Source organism: Panthera onca, chromosome A3, assembly GCF_046562875.1.
Source record: "Panthera onca isolate mPanOnc1 chromosome A3, mPanOnc1 haplotype 2, whole genome shotgun sequence".
In the NCBI taxonomy this organism is placed as follows: domain Eukaryota; kingdom Metazoa; phylum Chordata; class Mammalia; order Carnivora; family Felidae; genus Panthera; species Panthera onca.
This window is the reverse complement of record NC_138341.1, coordinates 129,591,681-129,614,623: the sequence shown is the minus strand read 5'-3', so window position 1 is coordinate 129,614,623 and position 22,943 is coordinate 129,591,681. Positions and strand designations below refer to the sequence as shown.

The following is a 22,943-nucleotide window of genomic DNA, read 5'->3' as shown; positions in this document are numbered from 1 at the left end:
GATGTGCTTGGGGCCTTGTGTTGGAATTTAGACACTGTTGCAGTTAACGGTGGCTCCTTCCTTCCAGAACATGCTTTTTGTTGAGATCCCTGAATATCGAAACAAGCACATCCGTGCATCGGTGAAGGTCAACTTCTACGTCATCAATGGGAAAAGAAAACGGAGTCAACCTCAGCACTTTACTTACCACCCAGGTAAGGAATCTTCTCCGAAGGCCCCTTTGGTGGTGAAAGGCAGCACGGGCGTGCGGTAAGGACACACGAGGTCTGCTTTCAGCTGGTTGACCTTGGGCAGGTGGCTCAACCTCTCTGAGCCTCCATTTCCTCATCTGTCAAGTGGCACCTTCCTTATAAGATTTACAGAAGTCAAATGCACGTGAAGCGCTCAGCCCAGCGCACGGTAAGCGGGTATGAATGACCTTAACACATGTTATTGTGAATATTTTTCTTCGGGAGGGCAGAGTAGGAGAGAGGCACGTGGGGACTTGTTCAACAGAAGGGTGCAAAGCTGGCGCCCCCTGTCCGTGGCTTAGAGTTGATCATGATTGGGTAAGCGAACGTGGCCGGAAACCTGAAGAATCTTGACAGTAGGTGGTCACCCGTGGCCACCTAGAGCTCCTGGGTGAGCCGGCCAGGACGTCTCATTCCCACAAAGCACCACTGTCAGAAGACGAGTGACAAGGGCCATGTTGCATTCATTCATTTGTCCAGAAAATATCCAAGGGCCCCACACTGTGGTTGGCTTGGAGACACCGTCGTGAACAAAACGTAAAAATCCCCACCCTCGTTGGAGCTCGTGTTCAAATGGGGGATTCCGATAAAGGATAATACTGATCACAGGAGATTCAGAGAGTGGGTCATATGGATATTATTGACACGGCAGATTATAACCAGGGCTGCAGAAATGGCCTGCATGCCTCCCAAGGCTGCCCCAGACCTATTAGCCACCTTTCCGGGATTGGGAGCCTGTACTCTGAGACTGTCGCCCAGGGTATAATTTCCATCCTGTGGCAGTTTCACACGGAGCCTCTGGGCTGCTGGAAGCATCAGACCAAGGGGGCTGTCCCAGCAGCCCCGGCTTGGCGGGGCTTGGCTTCGGTGGAGCGTGTCCACCGGTTTCCATGGCCCCTTTGGCCATTGGACCGTCCCAGGACTGACTTGACATATGCAGCCAGTGACAGTGGCCTTCAGGGCCCCCAAACTGGGGGGGAGGATCTCTGGGGAGGTTCTAGACCTCAGTTCAATGATCCTTGTTGGCAGAGAGGTTTTCCGTTGTGTTCTGCGGCCTTCCCACCTCGTGCTTGTGGTCAGGAGGCCTCCCTGGGCCTGGCGTTGGCACCCGCCTGTCCGAGCATGGCCTGAGCGAGAATTCAGTCCCCCAGGTCGGCCAGGGGCTGAAGTGCACGTCTTTGAAGGGCACCTTGGGAGACGATTCCTGGTTTGCTGCCGTTTGTGTTAGCTCCAGAACCTCCTTGCTGCCCTGCTCCCTGACACCTGGCGGATCCCCCCCCCTTGATGACAGTCCTGTCACCAGTTCATTCGATCCAGGGAGGGGGCTGGTTCCTCAGCTCCTGGGGCTGGCAATGCTTTAGTAAAGGCTTCTGGAGAAGCACAAGTTCCGGTGACCGCCCTAGGGAGGGAGAGGGACAGGAACTGCTACAATACCAATGGTGGTAAGAGGATAATAGCGACAACAGTAAGCCTTGAGCACCTACTGTATACCGGCCACCGTGCTAAGTACTTTCCACACGTCTCAGTTCACCTTCCCCACAACCCCATGGGGTAGGTATGCTGGTTACTGTGACCGATGGGGAAACTGAGGCTCAGGCCAGCAGGTTTCCTTTCCTCCAGAATAGTACAGAACTGACGAGGTGGACCCCACCCCACTGTCCAGTCATTCCTGTTTCCAGAAAACATCTGAGTGTCGGTGGAGTGCAAGGCATCGTTTTCGGTGCTAGGGACGCAGCATTGAACAGAGCAGACCAAAAAAAATCGTCCGTTTGGGGAGCTGACAGTCTGGAGTGGGGGTGGTTCTGCTAACGATGACACGTGAAAGACACAGAGTATTCTAGGTGATACACGTTTCCGAGGACGACAAGCAGGGAAAGGCGGTGTGAACTGCGAGAGAAGGTGGAGGGGGCGGCTGGAGGGGACTGTAACGTTAAGCCTTCGTCCCTGCTCTGCCCCGGGGAAGAGCCTGCAGACACCCTGGGGCTGAGACGCACCTGCCAGCCGCCTTGCGACTCTCATCGCTCAGGGTAAAATTTCGGGCTTCTGAGACAGGTACACAGGGAGGCTCTTGTCCGAGGCTAATAAATGACAGAGCCCAAGGGTCTGCTCCCACCTACGTGGCCGCCCAAGGCCGCGTCCCCAGCCGCAGTCCACTAATCCCCCCGCGCCCCCCTGGGGCTCACTAAGAAGGCCCGCCCCCTGTGCTTCTCTCTCGCCCAGTCCCAGCCATCAAGACGGAACCCACCGACGAATACGACCCCACCTTGATCTGCAGCCCGGCCCACGGGGGCCTGGGGAGCCAGCCTTACTACCCACAGCACCCGATGGTGGCTGAGTCCCCCTCCTGCCTCGTGGCCACCATGGCGCCCTGCCAACAGTTCCGCTCGGGGCTCTCGTCCCCCGACGCCCGCTACCAGCAGCAGAACCCAGCGGCCGTCCTCTACCAGCGGAGCAAGAGCCTGAGCCCCAGCCTGCTGGGCTACCAGCAGCCGGCCCTCATGGCCGCCCCCCTGTCGCTGGCGGACGCCCACCGCTCCGTGCTGGTGCACGCCGGCTCCCAGGGCCAGAGCTCCAGCCTGCTGCACTCCTCTCCGGCCAACCAGCAGGCCTCGCCGGTGATCCACTACTCGCCCACCGGCCAGCAGCTGCGCTGCGGTGGCCACCAGGAATTCCAGCACATCATGTACTGCGAGAATTTCGCGCCCGGCACCGCCAGGCCCGGCCCGCCCCCCGCCAGTCAAGGTCAGAGGCTGAGCCCGGGGTCCTACCCCACGGTCATTCAGCAGCAGAATGCCACCAGCCAAAGAGCCGCCAAAAACGGACCCCCGGTCAGTGACCAAAAGGAAGTATTACCCGCAGGAGTGACAATTAAGCAGGAGCAGAATTTGGACCAGACCTACTTGGACGACGGTAAGATGCTTTGTTTTTCTCGTCGCCCGTAAGGACGGGGCCCCAGAGCATCCCCCCACGCCCAGCAAGTTCTCTGTGTGGTCTGGGTATCTTCCTTCACCCCTTCGGGCCTCCGTGTCCTCCTCTTCCGTTGAAGGGGGTTGAGTAAGATAACCTTTAATGCCTCGCTCACCTATGTGCAGGAATCCTTTCCCAGCAGGACTTTTGGGGTGGCCGCTTGGCGTTTTAGATGTTTCGCTACAACCACTGCAACAGAAAGAGCAAATGAGGGCAATTCTGGCCGAAGGAGTGTCCCCTGGGTCATGAACTGGGGTAGCTTGACCGCTTCCACTCTCTTTCCATTGCCGAGTTTAGGCCAAGAATAGACAAGCAGAAAGGAAGGAAGGCTAACCTTTTATTCCTGTGGAGAAAAAAAAAAAAAGTCCTGCTTTATAGCCCTCTTTTGTGTATTTGGGGGAGGGGAGCGGGGAAAGGGAGGGAGCGAGCTCACTGAAAAGTGGAACATGAATGGGGGGCTTGCAGGCAGGCTCCGGGCACATCTGTGCCATGTGCCAGAGGAACAGAGACGCGCATTGACAGGAGGGAAACAGTGGGCTTCCGTTGTGGTAGCCGGGCTGCTGGGGTGGTTGGGCCAAAGGAAAAGAGGCAGGGAGGCTTTGTGCGAGTCTGTAGGTGCCCAAGTTTGTTGGGGGGGGGGGGCGGTGGGCACAGCTCGAGGGTAGTCGTGGCAGAGTGGCCAAGTGTGTGTGATGGTGATCTGTGATCTCAGGGACGAGGGGCTGGTTGTGCTAGGGACTCACCTGGGATCAGGACAGAGAGGGCGGGGCTGGCGCACAGCCTCCCCCGGGGGGGGGGGGGTGGGGGGGGCGGGGCGCCAGAGGAAAGAAGACAGGCGGTGTGAGTTTCTTAGTAGAAAGAAAACCTATACCCCTGGCCGCCATCCACATCCCCTGATACACCCCGAAGCCTCAATTATTTAGGAAAATTTACTCTCAGGAACCCAGCCAAGCTGTAGGAAATAAGGCAGAAAGCTTCAAAATGGCCACAACAGTTATCATAAAAACCAGGTAGTAAGCTCATAAGTAACCAGGTCAGGCTCTTCCTTGGCAGGAATTCTCTGGTGCTTACTCAGAGACTGTTGGCTTTTATTTTATGCAAAGCTTTGACAGTCTGGGGGATCTGGGGGATCTGGTTCTGGGACTTCTCACAGTTTCTACATCCTCTCTCTAGTAACACTATTGATCAAGAACTTCCCCCCCAAACACATCAAGCAACAATGTCCAGGGCCACTTAGTGTAAAGCCACGTGCCTGGCAAGGCTGACCTCAGGGTGTTGCTGTGTTAATAATTGATCTGTCTAATCCTGAATAATCAGACACAGGTTGAGTTAGAGTCACTGTGCTCGGTTTTAAAAAGGAGACCCATGTGCAATCTGTCCTTGAACATTTTACACCCCAAGTGGTTAAGATAAAATTCGGGTGCTTATTTGAAAGGGGTTTATCACCTAGAAAACCCAGTTCGTGCAGAATGCCTAATGCGAGCGGGTAAGTGAAAGCTGTAACCAGACCTCTCTCCACGCATGCGCTTGGGGTATGGGTCAGGGGTGAGGTGCTTTATAAATAAATGATGCCTGAGCAGGCACAGGTAACTTTCCCCAACTGACTCTGTGTCTGGTGTAGGTTTAGTCTCCCAGAGCTAGGAATGTGCCGGCCCCTCCCGTCTGCCCCATCATCCCACGTCACAGACGAACCATGAAGATCTCTGTTAGAGACCGTGAGTTCGTCCGTGGCCTGGCTCTTGGGGACCTATCAGTGTCAAGGTGGTCATGATTCCCCTTCAAGGGTCCATCGTGGCCCCAGACCCACACAGATGCTTCCTGCTTTCACAGAAGCCTGTGTTACAGACAAAGCAGATGAGAACAGAGACCCTTTAGGGCCTCCTAAGTGCCTTTCTGAACACAGGCAGGTTCAAAGTCATGGTGAAAGTGAGCTCTTGGCAGGTTAGTAACATGAGTCAGCTTTAAGGATATCTCAGAGAGCTGAGTGTGGTGAAATTGCTTCTCCTGATGGAGACTTTTCTTAAGTACTTTCTGCACAAGCCCAATCCCATAGGATTTTAGGAGATATTCTCTGAAATGAGGATTCTGAGGCTTAAAAAGTTGAAAAAATTCTGTAAAACCAGGGTTTTTTTTGGGTAACTTGTTTACTGCAGGACTTCACAGAGCCTTTACTGCACTGATGGATGTTGTAAATCTCTACGGCGAAGGGTAGAGTACTTCCCAGAGTTTCTCACAGATAAGAGAGCGTGCAACCCCAGGGGGTGCTGTTCATATTACATTTTATGATACTCTCTGTGACTGGAATGTCTGGAGTTGTACAACACGGCAGGCCTGGGACCCCCATCCCCCGACATTCTGGGAAAATAACATGAAGGAATTTCGGAGTTCAGAAGCCCAGCACGGGCTTGGCGTGGGATCAGAGCATGACAGGGCAATAGAATAATTTCTACCTGGGTGGCTCCCAAAAGGCCGCCAGGTGGCTGCTGGTGACATGTTCAGTGCTTGAGCGGCGTTGTCCCAAAGGCTGTGTGGAACCCACAGCCAGCCCTCCAGGGCGGAGGCCCCCCCGTGTGGCCAGTTGTGCCCAGTGTCAGCCCCAAACAGCCCCACCGCTGTGGCTCCCGGGAAGAACTGCGTGCCGTTTTGTCTCCTAACCAGTTGAGACTTCAGACCCCTCCAGCAGATCATTCCGGGCTCTGCGGTTGGCTTTGTGGGTGTGGGACTCAGACTTCTCAGTCGATTTTGCGTTTATTTCTGACAGGCGGACCGGAACCCCTGGGTCATTTCTTTAGTCCGGTTGGGAGACATCCTAGGTTTGGAAGCTCCTTTTCTGTCCTTGTCGCCGATGACTCAAAGGGTCACCTTCCCCCCAAACACATACCTGACTGCACGCACCGTGATGGCGTGTGCTCCCGGGATTTCTCACGTGCCTCTCATTTGCCTTGGGATTTTGGTGGAGCACACTTGCCTTGGAAACTTGGTGAGAGCTGGAGTTCAGTGCTTTGAGGGTCAAGGCAGGGTTCCTCAAGGTAGAGAAGGACTCGGGTCCAAAGGCAAAGGGGTTGTCTTTGAAGCTGGCCACGCCCCTGGAAGCCCCGGCGTGGGGTTACCTTCGCCTGACCCTCTGTGAATGACCCCGAGCGTCTTGTCTGGGCGTCTCACCTGGCTGTGTCATGTCGTGTCCTCTTTTCATCCCTCCCCTTCTCACGCTGCATTCCTGCGCATAGACAGTCTGTCTGCCCCCCCCCCCCCCCCCCACCTTTCTTGGAACTCCACAACGCGGCTCCTGCTTTCCCCACTCCGAGCACTTGAGACCTTTTCAAAAAGTCTCATTTTGAACTGGCAAAAGAAGTGAAATTCCAGGGCAACACGCACCCGTGCTCCTCCCTCTCCCTGTGCTCCTCCCCCCGAACCAGGCGCTTTCTCTTAGTTCGTTCTGAAATGGATGCTTTGCACACACCCTCCCTTGTTTCTTCTCTGTCGTCTTGTTGCTTCTGTACCCAGTTCCTTGTTCGGAAGTCCCTGGTTTTACCTGGAAAACCGTAGCAGCGAATGAATTCTTCCCTCCTTCCCTTCCTCCCTCCTCCTATCTCCTCCCAGCCCTCCCTGCCTGTAAGCCTCCCTCCTTCCCAAGGTCCCCGCCATCCTGACCCTCCTTCCCTCCCTGCCCCCCGTGGGTATTGACTAGTCGCCTACTGCGTGCCAGGCTCTGTCCTGGAACTTGGTTACACAGGTAAAGTCCTTGCTCGCGTGGGGTAATTTTTGGGTAAAGGAGATAGACATTAGCAGGTGAGGGAATAAGCATATCTCAGGTGGTGATAAAAGGCCATGGAGGAAATTGCACGAGGTTAGGAGCAGGAATGCGGCTGGATGGGGGTGGTGTTGGCCCTCAGACGGAGAGAGCAGAGAGGCTGCTCTGGGGAGGTGGGAACAGCAGGTGGCAGCGGCTGTGAGCTCAGAGGAGTGGGCCAGCATCAGCGGGATTTTGGCAACGTGCCGTGTGATCTGATCTACCTTTTGAAAAGATCACTCTGGCTGCGTTTGAAAACTGGACCGCAGGGAGGCGAGAGGCGGCGAACAAGGGGTTTACTTCATTTCCGACAAAGCCAGATGGGGAGAGCGAGAATCCCACACAGGCAGGCGGGTTATGGAGGGGTGGCGCATTCGACAAGAGGTCGCCTTCGGTGTCCTTTCGTCGTGCGACTCTTTAACATGTACCTGGAATTGTCAAAACGTGATTAGTTCACCAGTAGTCGCTGCCCTGCCGCTGGCTGGAATGAAGGGTGGGCGGCTGCACCTTGTAAGCCGCCAGCAGGTGGGGAGGGTTTGTGCTGGGCGGGCCAGGCGAGGGGAGCTGTGCCACCGACGACACGGTCCCCGCAGAACCGGGGGCTCTCAGGTCATCGGGCCATCTCACCGCAGGCTCCGGGGTGGCGAGCCTGTGCCATCAGCCTCGACATTCAGCCACAGACGAGAGGACTGAGGGACGGGGGGAGGCTCGGGACTCCAAGGGGATCCTCGATCCCATTCTGGAAGGTCTTGGGGAGAAGGGACGTGGTCTCGGTGACCCTGGAGCCCCTGTCCGTGACTTGAGGGAACGACAGCTGGTGTTGCGTTCACGTTTGTGTTTCTCTCCGTAGAAAGAGCACAGAGCAGTCTGGTTTTGAATCTACTTCTCCGTTCTTCATGTGAACTGTTTTCAAAAATCATTTATTGAAATACATTGAATGGATTGGAGTATCTCTCTACATGTTTACCAATTGACATATAGGCATGTGCAGAAATCAGTAGCATACTTTGAACGTCACCAGCTGGGCCACCCACATGACTACCACCCGGACCATGCCTGGCATGGAATCATGTTAGCGCCCCAGAAGCCCCCGGGTGTCGCCCTCCTGTGTCCCCTCCACCTCCTATGTCCTGTCCTGCCTCCTAACCCCAGAGACTGGTTCTGACTTTCTGTGTAAAAAGAAGTCACACAGGGGTGCCCCTTTGTGCCTGGCTTCTTTCCATCAGCCACCGGCCCGTGAGATCCAGAGCTGCTGTCGGGGGTAGTTGGGGCTCATCCGTGTCATTGTCGTGGACTATTGAGGGGACGTTGGACGTTGAGGGAACGTCCTGTAGTCTCTGCACCCACGTTTCTGCCGATGGACATTTAGGTTTCTGGTCTTAGGGATAAAACTTCTGCGAACGTTCTTGAATTCTTCCCTTGGTGCCCACACATAAGGTGAGGAGTGGAGCCCTTGCCAGACAGTTTTCCTGGGTGGTTGTACCGCTTCACGCGCCCACAACGGGGCGCGGGTGTCTCACGCGGTTGTCTAAGTGTCTGTCTCCTGGGATGCGGCCTCGCTTCCGGCGAAGGTGCCTGGCGATGGCGTGTCCGGGCCGCAGACCCAGGGCGCGGCAAGCTGGCTGGGTGTCAGCCACTGAAGCTCTCCGGACCTCTGTTTTCTCACTCGTGAAAACGATACCCCTTGCTCGGCTACTCCAACTGCCAAAGATGCATCCGGGTCTGAACTTGGAGTTGCCAGCCAAGGTCATAAGGCTCTCGAAAGACGCTCCGCCACGGACAGTCGCTCCGCTGACCGTAGTCCTGATGGGCATCGTGGCTCTGCTTCCCCTCCAGTTTCTGCGGGTGCCTTCTCCAGGCTTGCCTGTATTGTGGCCACTTTGGCCTTTTGTTCTTGTTTGTTTGACAAGAGTAATTTACGTGAAAAAGCAAACAGGAAAAGCGCTAGAGAAGGCACTGACCTGTGACTGGTTTTCAGGCAGCAAAGAAATAGCGTAGATGTTCTGTTCACCCCAGGGCCCAGCTAGTCCCGAATTTCACTTCCCCAACTGGCAGCTCCCTCCCTGCCCAGGGAAGGACGTGGCTGGGGTTGGGCGCTGGGGGGAGGTTGCTGCGCGGTTCAGTGGGTCAGGCTTCCGACTTCGGCTCAGGTCACGATCTCGCGGTCCGTGGGTTCAGGCCCCGCGTCGGGCTCTGTGCGGACAGCTCGGAGCCTGGAACCTGCTGCGGATTCTGTGTCTCCCTTTCTCTCTGCCCCTCCCCCCCCCTCATGCTCTGTCTCTCTCTCTCTCAAAAATAAATTAAAAAAAAAAAAAAAGACAGACATGGTGGGGGAAGTGAGCATTGCTGGTTTCACGGTGGCAGCGGGTACCTTCCCGGCTACCCTGGGCCGAGCCCCTGGGGCACACTGGGAAGAACTGACCACACCACGTGGACTTCTCCGTGGAGGTGGTTGCTTTGGGCCAGCGGGCAGACTTGCAGCCCACTGCATAAACTGTGCGGCGCGGTAGGCAGCCTGCCCTCCTGCCTTCTGTCTTCCGTGTTTGGTCTTATTTTAATCTTCCCCTTTGCCATGTTCACGGCCGTCGGTATTTGCTCAGCGTGACTCTGTAGGACAGGAGACCCTGGCTCGGAGTGTCTCACTCACTTGCGAACCTTGGGCCGGTGTCTCCGCTTCCCTCTCTGTGGAGTGGAGATGATCCGCACTCCTCCCTCGTGCTCCTCCCTCGCGGGGGGCGCGCAGAGAGAATTGCGCGGGTACGTGTCACGTGCCCAGAACAGGTAGCTTGGTACAGAGTATCTGTCGGTAAATGTTAGCTGCCGTTTCTGTTTGTGAGCTTAGTGGGCTTCTTGGAGAATGTGGTTTACATTTCTTAAAAGTGTATTTGTGGAGGAGAATGAAACGTGGGCCGTTTTCGGTTTTTGGAGAGGAAGACCCTTAAAGCCCTGTCTCCCCACAGGGCGTGGGCTCAGGTCCCACCCAACCCTTAGGTTGGGTGGTGGTCCCAACCCAAGCTTCCTTCTGGGGACCTGGGGATGTTTGTCTGTGTGAGATGGTGCCTCCCGCCCGGGGACCGCCCGGGAGGCCAGTGAGCGTGGCCCCTGCTGTGTCCCCCCCCCCCGCCCCTACAGCGGAGCACGGACCAGTGGCCCAAGTTTTGCTGGTTGTTTTATTGGCAGAGGGGCCAAAGGAGTCCTTTTCAAAGGCTCTTTACCCAGAAGCCGGACATGCCAGTGCGTGAGAAACAGGCCAGGGAAGAAAGGACAGAGGGACGCGCAGGAAGGGAGAAAGGAGCCAAGGGTGACTGGCACAGCTTTGTTCAGCAGGTCAGGAATCTTTACTGGGGCTGCCCAGTGCCCACGGCAAGCCTGTGACAAAGCCGCTCCTGTTGGGAGAGGCGTGCAAAGCCTACGGATGGCCTGGTGCTGCCGGGAGCGGCCCGTGTGCCCGGCCGCCACATTGGCCCCGGGAGGGCTGGGTGAGACACAGGCGTCCTCTCTTCTGATGAAAACCAAACAGAGTGGTTGCCTGGCCGGGCGGCCCAGAGGCCAAGAAGGGCCTGGAGAATCTGCTGCTTCCGTCACAGAGTGGGGCTGTGCCGTTCACCAGAACCGAAGCCAAGTCTGACTCACGCGGCCGCCTTCGGTGGGCACCAACGGAGTCCAGGCCCCGACTTGAGCTCCTCGGTCAGCATTCTCCTTGAAAGTTCATTTAAAGAGGTTTATCTTTTATGGAGGGAATGTGTTCACATGCTCGACAAAATAAAAGCCTGGGAAAAAGTGCATCCAGCATACCATGGTCTTGCTCCCGCTTCTTCCCTGCCTCCTCTCCAACCTTCTAGAACAGCCTTTATCAGCCCTGTTTTCATCAGCAGCACCCTCTCCGGCCAGGATCCTTTTACAGTTCCTTCCTATCAGCACCCCCATGAAATGTCAGTCCCACGGAGACGCCGTATATCTGGTTATGCTCGGTGGCCCTTTGCGGTGCCCCCATCATAACATGTAAGACTTTTTCACTAAGAACTGATGTTGGCCCCCTTGGGAATGAACGCTGTAGAGTTTCTTTATGTAACCACAAGCAGGCGCAAGTACATCTTCCCGTTTTCCTCCTTTCTTCTACAAAATGTAGCAGATGGACGCCCCCCCCCCCCCAGGTCTCCCAAGGATTGGGCGGGGAGGGGGGGGCAGGGGGGTTGTGCACCTGTCGCTCGCGGTGCGTAGGGGTGGGTATGTCAGAGGCTGGTTCTCGGGAATGGGAGGTCCGGTCTGAGGGTCCAGCCGTGATTTAGGGGCCTTTCGGCTGGAGCGTTTCTGGGGTTGCCCTGCCTGCCTTTCTTACTGGCCTTACCACTTCACCCTTCTGTGACCTCAGGCAAGTAACTTACGGTAACAGCCCCAACTCTGAGGGTTATTGTAAGAATGGAAAAGGGAGCCTCCTCGCGAGGAAAGCACTTTGGCCGGTGCCTAGTGTGCGTGGTAAGTGCTGTGGTTATCAATATACTTTCCCGCCGCCGCCACCACCACCGTCATCATCATCATCAACCCTGGGCCATTGCTATGGTCGGAATGTTTGGGTCCCCACAAAATTCATATGTTGAAGCCTAACCCCCAGGGTGATGCTATGAGGAGGTGTGGCCCTGGGAGGTGCTTAGGTCATGAGGGCAGAGCCTCCTAAATGGGATTGGTGCTCTTTTTTTTGTTTATTTATTTATTTTAGAGACAGTGAGAGAGATCACAAGTGGGTGACGGGCAGAGAGAGTGAGGGGGGTGGGGAGAGAAGCCCAAGGAGGCTCCACGCTGTCAGCACAGAGCCTGATGAGGGGTTAGAGCTCATGAACCGCGAGGCCGTGACCTGAGCCGAAATCAAGAGCCGGATGCTTAACTGACCGAGCCACCCAGGCGTCCCAGGGATCGGTGTTCTTACAAAAGACCTCCCAGAACTCTGCAGTTCCCTTCTGCCACGTGAGCTTATAGAGGAAGGTGCCTGTCTATGAGGAAGTGTGCCGAATCTGGTCGTGCTTGATCTTGAACTTCTCGACCTCCAGAACTGTGAGAAATATTTGTTGTTTGTAAACTACCCACTGGCATTTTTTGTTCTCGCAGCCCCAACGGGCTAGGACAGCCGGGCAGGTAGTCGCTGCGGTGTTGGCCTTTGAAAAAGAGCCCTCCAATTTGACAGTAAATTTCATATATTAAAAAATAAAAAATAAAAAAAAAAAAAAAAAAAAAGAAAATTAGAAAAAGAGCCCTCAGGCTGAGTCGGCCTGGGTCCTTACTACCTTGCTAGGCCACTACTTGTTAATTCAGCAAAGGACATTTAGAGTCTTTCTAGAAAATTCTAAAGTCCAGAAAACTGCTTGCCTGGAGACGAGCCTGCAAAATTTGCATGAGCTACTGTTGGAAGATCTCTCGAGAGGAAGAGAGAGAGAGAGGGAGAGCGAGAGGGAGAGCGAACGTAGGTCTGTGTACCTCCCCCAGAAGAGGAAGCATCACAGTAGAGGCGTGATGAGGTATCTTTATTTTGCCCCTCTTGATATTTTCTCACCTTCCAAGAACCTCAAATTTCCAGCCGTGCCACTTAGCCATCCTTTTATCCCAAATGATGTGCACTTTGTGTTGCCAGCTTATGTAAATGTAAGGGGCCACCTTCCAGCTGACTCCAGACCCAGAAACGCTCAGCCATCTTTTTGAAATTCTGCAGCGCAGATGTTTCCAAAGGAATGCGCTCTTGCCTTTCGGGGTCAGAAGCTACCAAACCACAAGAAAGTCCGTCCTCAGACTGGCTGTGCACTCGGCCTGCGTTCCAGAGCCACGTCTGACCCACAGAGAGCAGGCAGGGGCCCGCCAAGAGGACCAGGAGAGCCATCACTTGGTGTGATCCCATGGCCCCGCAGTCCTCTCCCAGAACCCGCGCTTTTGACCGTTCTGAGTCATTCGCACTGGCATCATTTCCACCTCCGCGTGAGGTTACTGTCTTGTGGTAACAAGCAGCTATCCTTGTGCAGGAATAAGGTGATCAGTTAAACAAGATTTGTGGGTAGGTCAGCACCCAAACCCGCTTCGAAACGCTCTTCTCTGCTTTCCTGCTCGCCGGCACAGAGCGCGGAAGTGTTGAGGCTCACTGCCTCCCTAGCCGGTGCGCTGGGCATGCCCAGACTTCGCTTCCTGCAGGATGATGAAGCAACGTGGTGACTGTTGTGAGCGCAGGGATGTGGAGGCTCTTCGCTGGTCCCAGGCCCTAAGCTAAGATAGTCCAGGACTTTTGTGTCGAGAAATGCGAGACTTCACAGTATCCGCTCGAGCCCTAATTCGTTCCTGTCCCGAAAAATAGAACTTGAAAAGCGATTCAGTTACTGGAGGCTCTGAGCTAGATGCGTGGGCGTTGAGCAGATGTTCTTTCGACGCTACATTTTTCTCTCTCCTCCCTACCTTCTCCTCCATCAGTAAACCCGTTGCAGGTAAATGTAGAGCTTTATTTGCGCCGGGGGCGGGGGGGGGGGGACCCTTTAGGGAAGAACCCTGGTTGTATTCCACGCTGTAGACTTGACATGTGGATGCATCTTGTTTTTGTTGCCTTTCAGCATAGTTCTGGACTCTTGTCTTGCCCGGGGCCTGTCTGAGTTTATTTTAGCCCCAATCTCTTTTACTTTTCACCCTTGTAGGAAAAAAGAGGGGCTTTGTTCTCCGGGAATGATGAAACCATTTCCCTGGCCCTTCTCCACCACATTCTTGACACCTCTTTAATTTGTTATTGACCTGAGGATCTGGTTAAGCTGAGACTGCCTATAAAGGCAGGGTTGGGGCCCGTTTTGCCCATCCAGGATGTCAGGAGTCTTTCGCCGGGCAAAGTCACGAGCAGACGGAGGGCTGCGATTCAGGAAAGGAGTCTGCTCAGGTCCTCAGCAACCAGCCCCGCCACTTTCAGGTTTCAGGATGACATCTGCCTCGCGCGTCATCCCTTTAAACTGCCATGAAATCAGATCTCTGGCCAGGCAACCCAAGCGGAGCACTTCCTGGTCATTTTACCATGAGCGCAAAGCACCCCGACTCGATTTTATGATGGGATCGTCTGTTGCAAGTGGTTTGGACGTAAGTCCCAGGCATTCTGCAAACCAACAAATGGGTTTCATTTGAAGCCTGTTAGTTCCAGCATCCCAGGAAAGTTGAAAGGACACTCCCTGGTCGTTCGTTTCCAAAACTCTGGACAGAGCGGAGGTTCTGTTGCATAAGCTAACTCTGTGGACGACGCCTTTGAAATGTTCTGCAGCCGGTTCTTCTAGATTTCTGGAAGTCGATGGTGTCTTTTGAATTCTCCGCTTTAGTGGATGCCTAAAAAAGAATTGACCCAAAGTTGATTAATGCACCCTTTCCACTTCTTACAGATGGATCGAGTTGTGGTCTGCTTCAGTACTTGGAATAGGGACGGCCAACTGGTGTCCCATGGGCTCCAGTTAGCCTGCAGATATTTTGCTTGGCCCGCTCAGTATTTGAAAACATATTTGGATTAGATGCCAACGTTTAAAACCCGGGAGATTGCACATAAAAATACAGATTTCAGGCTTTCCTTGGAAAACCCAAGAACCGGCTGCCCAGGGCCCCACATTCTGCATGGTGGCTACCTGGAATCAAAGTCAAGGCCGACCTTATGTAGAGACCACCTCCTTTAGAGCGCGTACTTGCCCTTGTCCGTAGCCCCTACCCCTCCCTCCTGCCTCCTGAAGATGGATGGAGTGTCTGTTGTTTTTTGCCATCATGGTTGTGTTCTTGTTCCTCTCGCACTTGGCCCACCTCACTCAGTCAGTGTTTCTTCCCGCACCTGTTCAGCATTTGAATTTGTGATCTCTCTTCTGGAAGCGCCACTCCCACCCGCGGCTGCCTAACCCCGCCCTTGATACATAGCGAGGCTTAGGAGGTGTTAGCTCCCTCTGTCCTTCTTCGTTCTCCCTCTCTGTTGTCGGGGTTTAAGATGTTTTTTAAAACAACCTTTTATTATGAAATGTATGCAAATATAGAGTAGCACAATGTACCCACCACTCAGCTTCAACTGTTATCAACTCACAGCTAATCTGCTTTCTTCCATACCTCCCGTCATCTCGCATTCCTATTTCATAGTAGTATTTTAAAAAAATTTTTATTAGAGAGAGAGAACATGTGCGCACACAAACTGGGGAGGAGCTGGGGGAGAGGGGGAGAGGATCTCAAGCCGGCTCCAGGCCTAGCGCAAAGCCCGGAGTGGGGCTCGATCTCACAACCCTGGGAACGTGACCTGAGCCGATATCAGGAGTCAGGCGCGTAACCAGCTGAGCCACCCAAGTGGCCCTCGTGGCGTTTTGGAGCAAATCCTAGACATCAAAAATCCTGGACGGCAGAACCGTATCGTTGCATGTGTAAATACGGACTATGTGTCTAAAAGAAAAGGATTCTGAAAATACTCTTAATACTGTTGGCGCATGTGAAACAGTGAAAATTCCTTAATATCATGAAATATCCAGTCTTTGAAACTTCCTGGTGTCTCATATCTATCATGCAGGGTTTTTTCTTTGTTTTCATTATTTTATAGATTGTCTGAATCAGGATTCAGATCGGGCCCATACATTGTAAGTGGGATTCCTTGGTTTCTCTAAGTCAGCTTTAATCGAGAGGTTCCCCTTTAGGACTGGTCTTTATTATTATTATTATTATTATTATTATTATTATTAATTATTACTATTTTGCTAATTCTTTGTTTAAAAACCAGGTTCTTTATCCTGTGAAATATGTCAGTCTGGCTTTTGGCGATTATATTCCCATGTCCCCTTGTCTTCTCTATTTCCTGTAAGTTGGCAGTTGATTCTAGAGGCTTAATTGGTTCAGGTTCATCTGTTTTGGCCAAGACTGCTTTGTAGGTGGTGGTGGACCCTTTTGTCAGGAAGCACGAGGTCAGGGTGCCTCTCTTTTGGTGATGTTAGTAACTGTCGACAGCCAGTGCCCAGCTCCCTTAATTCACTGGTGTGCCGTAATTGCAAAATGGCGATATTCTAGTCTAATTCTGTCTTCCCTTCCTCTTCTGTTAGTTTGGAAAACTTCTATAAAGAGAGACATCCCTTCCTCAACAATGGTATAATTCATATAGGAAAAGAAAGATGAATGCTTGCTTCTTTCCCTTTATTTACCAGTTTTTAAAATAACGGCTTGGTTCCTCACCATCCTCCAGGGGCAGTCAATTAGGGTTTTGTACCATTATGAACTCCCAGATTTAAACATAATTGATGTTTTAAGATTTTAATAGGCTTTTGGGGGGTAGTTCCTTTTGTCCTCATCATTGGATGGGAGCTAAATAATATGACTTCCTCTCCTTTCTTTCCCTGGCTTAGCAGTGTGCTTCTTCTGAGGTGTCAGGGAGGAAAGCCTCCTGCATGTAGACGAAGGGATATGATCCCCACATGCGTGAAAGGGAAATCATAAAACAGCTCTCGCATGCCAGCTGGCTGATGTTCTCCTCGAGGCATTAAGGAGTCTGGATGTGTGACTTCAGAAGAGTTGGGAGTTTGCAGGGCAGGAGAAAGTTACGTATTGATTAGGTGTACAGGACCTCCGTGAGCAGAACACAAAGTAACAGGAGCCTAAACAGGGTAGATGCTTGTTCTCTTACGCAACAGCACAGGTATAAGCAGTCTGAGGCTGGTATACTGGCCACGAGGTGCCAAGACTAGGCTCCCTCCGTCTTATCCCTCTGCCATTCTCAGGGTGGGGCCCCCATCTGCAGCGTCCAGTTTGGCTCCCGGATGGGGGAGAGGGTGGGGCCAAGGAGGAGGAAAGGCATGCCCCTTCCCTTGAAGGGCATAACCTGGAAATCTCACACGTCCCTTCATCTGACACCTCATTGGCTAGAGCCCAGTCATGTGATCATGCTGAGCTGCAGAGGAGTCTGGGAAATGTAGTTTTAAATATTTACACTTCCCAACCATAAAACCTGTTACTCTGGATGACAGGAGAGCAGATTTGGGGCCTCTGCACATGAAGCACGATGGTAATGGGAAAAGAGCTCCAAAAAGAGGTTGGGTGTTTTGTAATCTTTAACGTTCCTAGGGGTTTCTTCATCTATTCCCCAAGTATTTACCGAATGCTTCCCTCGTGCCAAGTGAGCTTTTTAGATCCTGCGGGCACAGTCGTACATGAAACGGATGGAGTCCCTGCCTTCGTGGATCTTACCTCCTAGTCGGGGAACCAAACAGTTAAATGAACATATATTATACTGTCCCATGGCCATGGCGCTATGAGGAAAACCTAAAACACAATGGGGAAAGAGGCCTTACACATCCGGCTGCTGGGATCCAGATTCAGGGAACACTTCTCCTCGGGGTCAGTCCAAGAACCCCAAGACTTGCCTTTACTGTCTTTTCGCCCGAATCAAGTTTCTCAGCCTCGACACTACGGACGTTTGGGGCAGGATAACTCTCTGTGGTGGGCGCTCCCCTACCCACGGCAGGGTGTGAAGCGTCATCTCTGGCCTCCACCCACCCGACTCCGGCAGTCCACCTGCCCTGCCCCAGTTGTGACAGCCAAAAACGTTCTCAGGGTATTTCCAAAAGATCCCCGGGGGTGGAGAATTGCCACAAGTTAAGAGTCCGAAGGATTTAGCGCCTGATTCTGGCAGAAACAGTGCCTTCATCATGTTGCATGCTGACCAAACTGTGCGGTTTTTTGGCTACACGGGGATCCGCTCCAGAAGAAGCCTGTTGTTTGTAGATGGGAGAATTCTTACATCTCCCCGGGTGTGTAAAGCCACCAGGAACTAGTTTCTCGCTGTGCACGCTGGCTATCCTGGTGAATGCCCAGGACCGTGGCTTCAGGGTCAGATGTCAATGAGTAGTTGTAGTCAGAGAAGCTTGACTTGGAGCCTGCTTTGCCTCCTCCTTGCTTGTGGTGTTGGGTGAGGCATGTGTGAAAAGCCATTTATAGACTGTCAAGTGCCCCACAAACAATGGGGGAGGGGAGCTGGCAGGGTGGGTGTAGCCTCCTTTAGCAGGGGCTGGTGGGCTGGCTGCTTCAGGAAACTGCCGGGAGACCTCTTAGTTGGGCATTTGCCTTCTTGGTTTGCTTCTAGTCAACTGATTGCCCATTCACTTATTCCTTCTTTGAAAAGACATCTGCTGCCATCCTACTGTGTGCTGGGCTTTGCGCCAGGTGCTGGGACACAGCAGTGATCTGTCGGAAATGGCCCCTCTTCTGACAGTCTCTAGAGAAGAAAATGCTAATCAGAAATGAACCAGTGGGGCGCCTGGGTGGCTCAGTCGGTGGGGCGTCCGACTTCGGCTCAGGTCACGATCTCACGGTCAGTGAGTTCGAGCCCCGCGTCGGGCTCCGTGCTGACAGCTCGGAGCCTGGAGCCTGCTTCCGATTCTGTGTCTCCCTCCCTCTCTCTGTCCCTCCCCCACTTGTGCTCTGTTTGTCTCTCAAAAACAAACAAGAATTAAAATTTTTTTAAATGAACCAATAAATAATGAGAATTTCAGATGGGGCTAAGTGCTGTGAATAAAGTAAACCAGGTAATGGTAGGGGAGGGAGGAACTTCAGATGGGGCAGTCTGCTTGAGGAAGTGGCCTTGACCTGAGACCCAGAGGAGGAGGAGGTGGTGGAAGAGAATTCCAGGCAGGTAGAACAGCATGTGCAAAGGGCCAGCGCTGGGAGGAAGCCTGATTGTGCGGGGGGCGGGGGCGGGCAGAGAGAGGTCTAGTGTAGCTGACAGCCATGGCCAGGAAGGGAGTTGAGAGGGTGGTTTTGAGAGTAAGCCAGACCACACAGGGCCTCAGAGGCCACAGTGAGAGGCTTGGATTTGATTCTGGGAGGGAAGGGAGACTGCTGGCAGGTGGCAGGTTGGGGTGTGTGTGTGTGTGTGTGTGTGAGGCTGGGGCGTACAGGAAATAATTATGGCAACATGCTCTCGCGCGTACTGAGCGCCTTTGGGGGGCAGAGACTATCGTCTCCGAATCACAGCTGGGAGCCCAGGCCGAGGCGTGGGGCGGGGTCTGTCTCAGGTCACAAAACTGGAGGCCCAGAGAAGGAGCTGTGAGACGCGCCTGCATCGGGAGGACACGAGAGGGTCCTCCAGATCCAGTTCGTACACAGCGCGGAGCATTTATCGTGGGTTTTTCACCCCTCCTGTCTGATGAGACCCCAGAAAATTGGCTTCCACCGCAGAGCTGCCAATCTGACCGCCTCCTGGACGTCCCCACGTGGCCGCCCCTCGGGATCAGGTGCCCGCCCCACCCGGTCCCTCGCTCCCTTATCGTACAGCTGCCTACGGAATGTGGGGGCGTGGCCTCAGGCAAGTGACTGAACACCTGCGAGCTCACCTCCGCCCAGTAGTGACAGTGCTTCGGGTTTCAACGATTGACGCGTGGCCGGTTTCAGTGACCCACATAACAGGGTCAGCCACGTGGTGGGGCGCTTGGCAGGGAGTAACCGTCCGCTCGTCATCTTGCCTGCGATCATCTTCATCCGTGCCAGGCTGAGGAGTGGCCCGTCCCCGCATCCTCCCCGCCAGCCCTTCTTCAGTACCCTCTCCCCGGTTCCGGGTTGAAGCCGTCTGCTCAGACACCGCAGGGAGCCTCGTCTCGGGGCCCCTGGCCCGTCTGCTGGACGCCCCCTGAGTGAGGGGTGCGGGTGTGGGTAGCTGTCCTGTGGGTACTGGCAGACGCCCGGAGGCGACCCAAATGCCTGTCAACCAGGAACGGTCACATAGGAGGTCCTGAGCAGCTTGGGGCAGGTATGGAGGGGAGACCTCTTCCTGCTTGCGTTTTTGTACTTAGGGATTTTTTTCTTCTTCTTTGCTCTAGGCAGATATTACTTAAGAAAATTGCAAAGAGGAAAAAAAAAAAAAGGGAACACAATCAGGTCTTAGAAACGATCCTCCAGGCTTGTGTAAAAAATGGGGTTTTAGAAGTAGAACGCTTTCAGTTCTTTTTTCTTTAAAAAAAGGTTTTTTTAATGTTTACTATTTTGAGAGAGAGAGAGAGAGCATGAGCAGGGGAGGGCAAGAGGGAGACACAGAATCCGAAACAGGGTCCTGAGCTGACAGCACAGAGCCCGACGTGGGGCTCCAGCCCTCGAACTGCGAGATCATGACCCGAGCCGAAGTCAGACGCTTAACCGACTGAGCCACCCAGGCGCCCCCAAAGCTTTCAGTTCTGCTTAGGGGTACGTCTCACCATCTGGATGCACAGTTGTCCCTCTCGGCTTTGAGTGGAGGATGACACAAAGCTCTGCGGAGACTTTCTTGCCTCTAAACTCATGCCCACACTGTAACCTCCGCCTGGAACGCTGTCCCCTCCCTCTTGTGCCTTTTGGAGTCTGACCAGTATTTCAAGGCTCTGACGAGCTGTCTTCTCTCTGCAGCTGCTGAAGGGGGCGGCGGGGGGCACGCTTCTCTTTCTCTGAGTCCCGGAGACACACACAGGGTCGCTGGCAGGCGTTTTCACCACATACACCTCTCAGGTGTTTCTGTGCATTTTTTCTCCCTCAAGTCCAAGTCTCTGGGTGGGAAGTACTAACATCTCGACTTGTCTGTACCCACAACTGCGCCTGGGATGGCTTCGCACACGGTAGGTCCCTGACAACGTTTGCTCATGTCCCCGTTTGCTCAGAGCCTCACCCAGCCCCCTGCACGTAAGATGTGTGGAATTGAGCGAATATCTGAGAGCAAAATGGGCAGCAAAAAGTGCCCCTACAGCAGTATTTCAACCAGACCTAGGATGAGCGAGGGGACGTTTTAGTCGTCTGGCCTGATCCGGCCCGGAGTTTCCCCAAGCACAAGTGCCTCGGCCTTGAACGTCCCGCTGGGACCGCGCAGCGCGGAGAGGCTCCGGCGGGTCCCTGAGTTCCCTCTCAACGCCCCGCTCTCCAGGCCTCCGACGGCCCAGCGGACTTGACGGAGGCAGGGCCTGGAGGCCAGGCTGGGGCAGGCCTTCAAAAATGCGCTGGCCGCGGGGCCCGCTAGAAAATCGATTTCTCGCCTGCAGCCAGCCGCGCTGCCCAGCGCCGGGCCATCCTGCAGCTGTTGTGACAGCAAAAGCAAGTGCCATGGAAACGATTGTGCAAAAAGCCCGGAGCAGGCTGCCCGGGGAGAGTGTGTTCAGTAGCTTCAGCGCGGCCCTCCGGCTCCCCTGTTATTCTGTTGTCCTTGGCGTGGGCTCGCGCTGGGCTCCAGATCGCTCCTTCTGCAGGGAGACCCGCGACGCGGCTCCCTTCCCACGCCAAGAGGCCGGCCCAGCTGGCACACGTGCCCCTCTTCCCTCTGCGGGGCCGCCTGCCAGCTCCCCGCTCCTCCCTAAGATAGCGTCCCCGGGCCCGGCCGGCCGGGAGCGAGGTGGCCGGGGATGCCCGCGATGGGCATCCGAGCTGGCCCGGGCTTCCCTCTGTAAACAGCCCAGTGTTTGCATCCCGGGGCCTGCCAGGGCTCTCCCGGCCCGGCCAGCAGGGCCTCCCTCCCGCTGTGGTTCCAGGCGTTTCTGGGGGCGGAAAACAGAAACCAGCCCTGTGTTCTCCAGACTGCCAGGCTTCTGAGAAATGCAAGCCTCAGCCCAGGGACTGGGGCTCCCTTCTCCTGCTGACCCCTGGCCCCGATCAGAGATGGGGACCAGCTCCCCCCGGCCGGCGTCCTGTTCTGATCAGAGAGAAGATTCTAGGGACGGTCTTCGCCCCACCTGCAGTTGCACTCCTGTACTCACTGGGCCCTCCCCTGACCCCACTCCGGCTGCTGGGTGCACGGGGCCTGGGGCTCACCTCAAGGTGGCCTCTTGGCCCTTGACTGTGGCCAGAACCACCCTGGAAAAAGTTTCCTAAATTCCAACTCGAGATCACTGCCCTGGGGCACTTGCTGCTCTGAGGGAGTTTTCTGCCTTTCAGGGTCCCTCCCCGCCAACCCCTTGTGGCTGGTGTTGGCAGAGGGACAGAAGTAAGAGCGACGTGTTTAAAGTCCTCCTTGCTGAGGTGGGAATGACCGCTAAGATCGGTGGGTGATGGAATTTCCCCCGGTGGGTGCTTCAGATTTCCAGGAGGGGCTTTTCATGCCAGTGGGTCTCTTAAGGAGTACTGGGATGGGGCATCTTCGCGCGGACATTGGCACCTCTGGTTTGTGTCTTGGGAAGTTTGGCATCCTGGCCCGAGCCGTTGGCCCTTGAATCTGTTTGCACTCAACACATCTGCTGAGCGCCTACTGTGTACCAAGCTGAAAACAAGTCACAGGGTATCGGCTCAGCAGATTCACTTGTGGTTTGTGATAAGGTGAGTGTAGTTTGTGTGTGCACAGCGGGGAGTGTGTGCCCGGGAGCTAGCGGGGGCAAGAGAAAGAAGTTGGCCCAATCAGGTCCTCCTCGGACTTCAGGGTTAACTCTGATCATTTTAGGCCCGAACAAAAAGCTCTGTCTTTGCCAGTAAACCAACGTTTCTGGGCGACGCGGAGGTACAGGGTAGAGTGGTTTCGAGTTTGTGCCCTGGCGTCACCCGCCTGCATTTAAATCCTGGCTCGGCCACCTGCCGTCTCTTTGGCTCTGAGTAAGTCCTCCAGCAGCCCCTGCCCCCCACTCCCCGGGCTCTCGGTGAACTACCAAAGGGGAATAATAATTGCCACCTATTCGTGGGGACTCGTGAACACTGATTGGTCAGTGTGCGTAGATGTCTTAGGACAGGATGTGGCAGTCACCAGCCTTATGCATCGACACCTGCGGCCAGACAGGTAAATGGGCAGGTGCTGGGTGGATGAGGGGGGTCCCTGTGCTGTGGATCTTGCAGCCTAAGGGAGAGTAGGGGTGATAAGCGCACAGAATTGTGTTTCACATGGTGAGACCGGCTGTGAAGGTGTTTCGGAGGAAACGACATTCTCCTGCCCCTGGTGTGCTAGAGGCCAGTCCCCTGAAGGGTCACTGCTGACTGCTGCTCCTTGCTAGTTCTTACGTGGTAGACACGCAGGGAACCGG

General features: G+C 54.4%; 1 protein-coding gene across 5 annotated transcripts in view; it reads left to right on the top strand.

Annotated features, from left to right (window-relative positions):
- Window positions 1–22,943, top strand: part of NFATC2 (nuclear factor of activated T cells 2) — a 139,944-nt gene that overhangs the window by 95,180 nt on the left and 21,821 nt on the right. For 4 of the 5 annotated variants that reach the window (XM_060620312.3, XM_060620321.3, XM_060620326.3 and 1 more), the window contains exons 8-9: window positions 68–194; window positions 2,451–3,140. In XM_060620312.3, the coding sequence (XP_060476295.1) occupies window positions 68–194; window positions 2,451–3,140 (817 nt within the window). Of the gene's footprint in view, window positions 1–67; window positions 195–2,450; window positions 3,141–14,369; window positions 14,728–22,943 lie in introns of those variants that run through there. The other variant, XM_078443949.1, reaches the window with a different exon arrangement.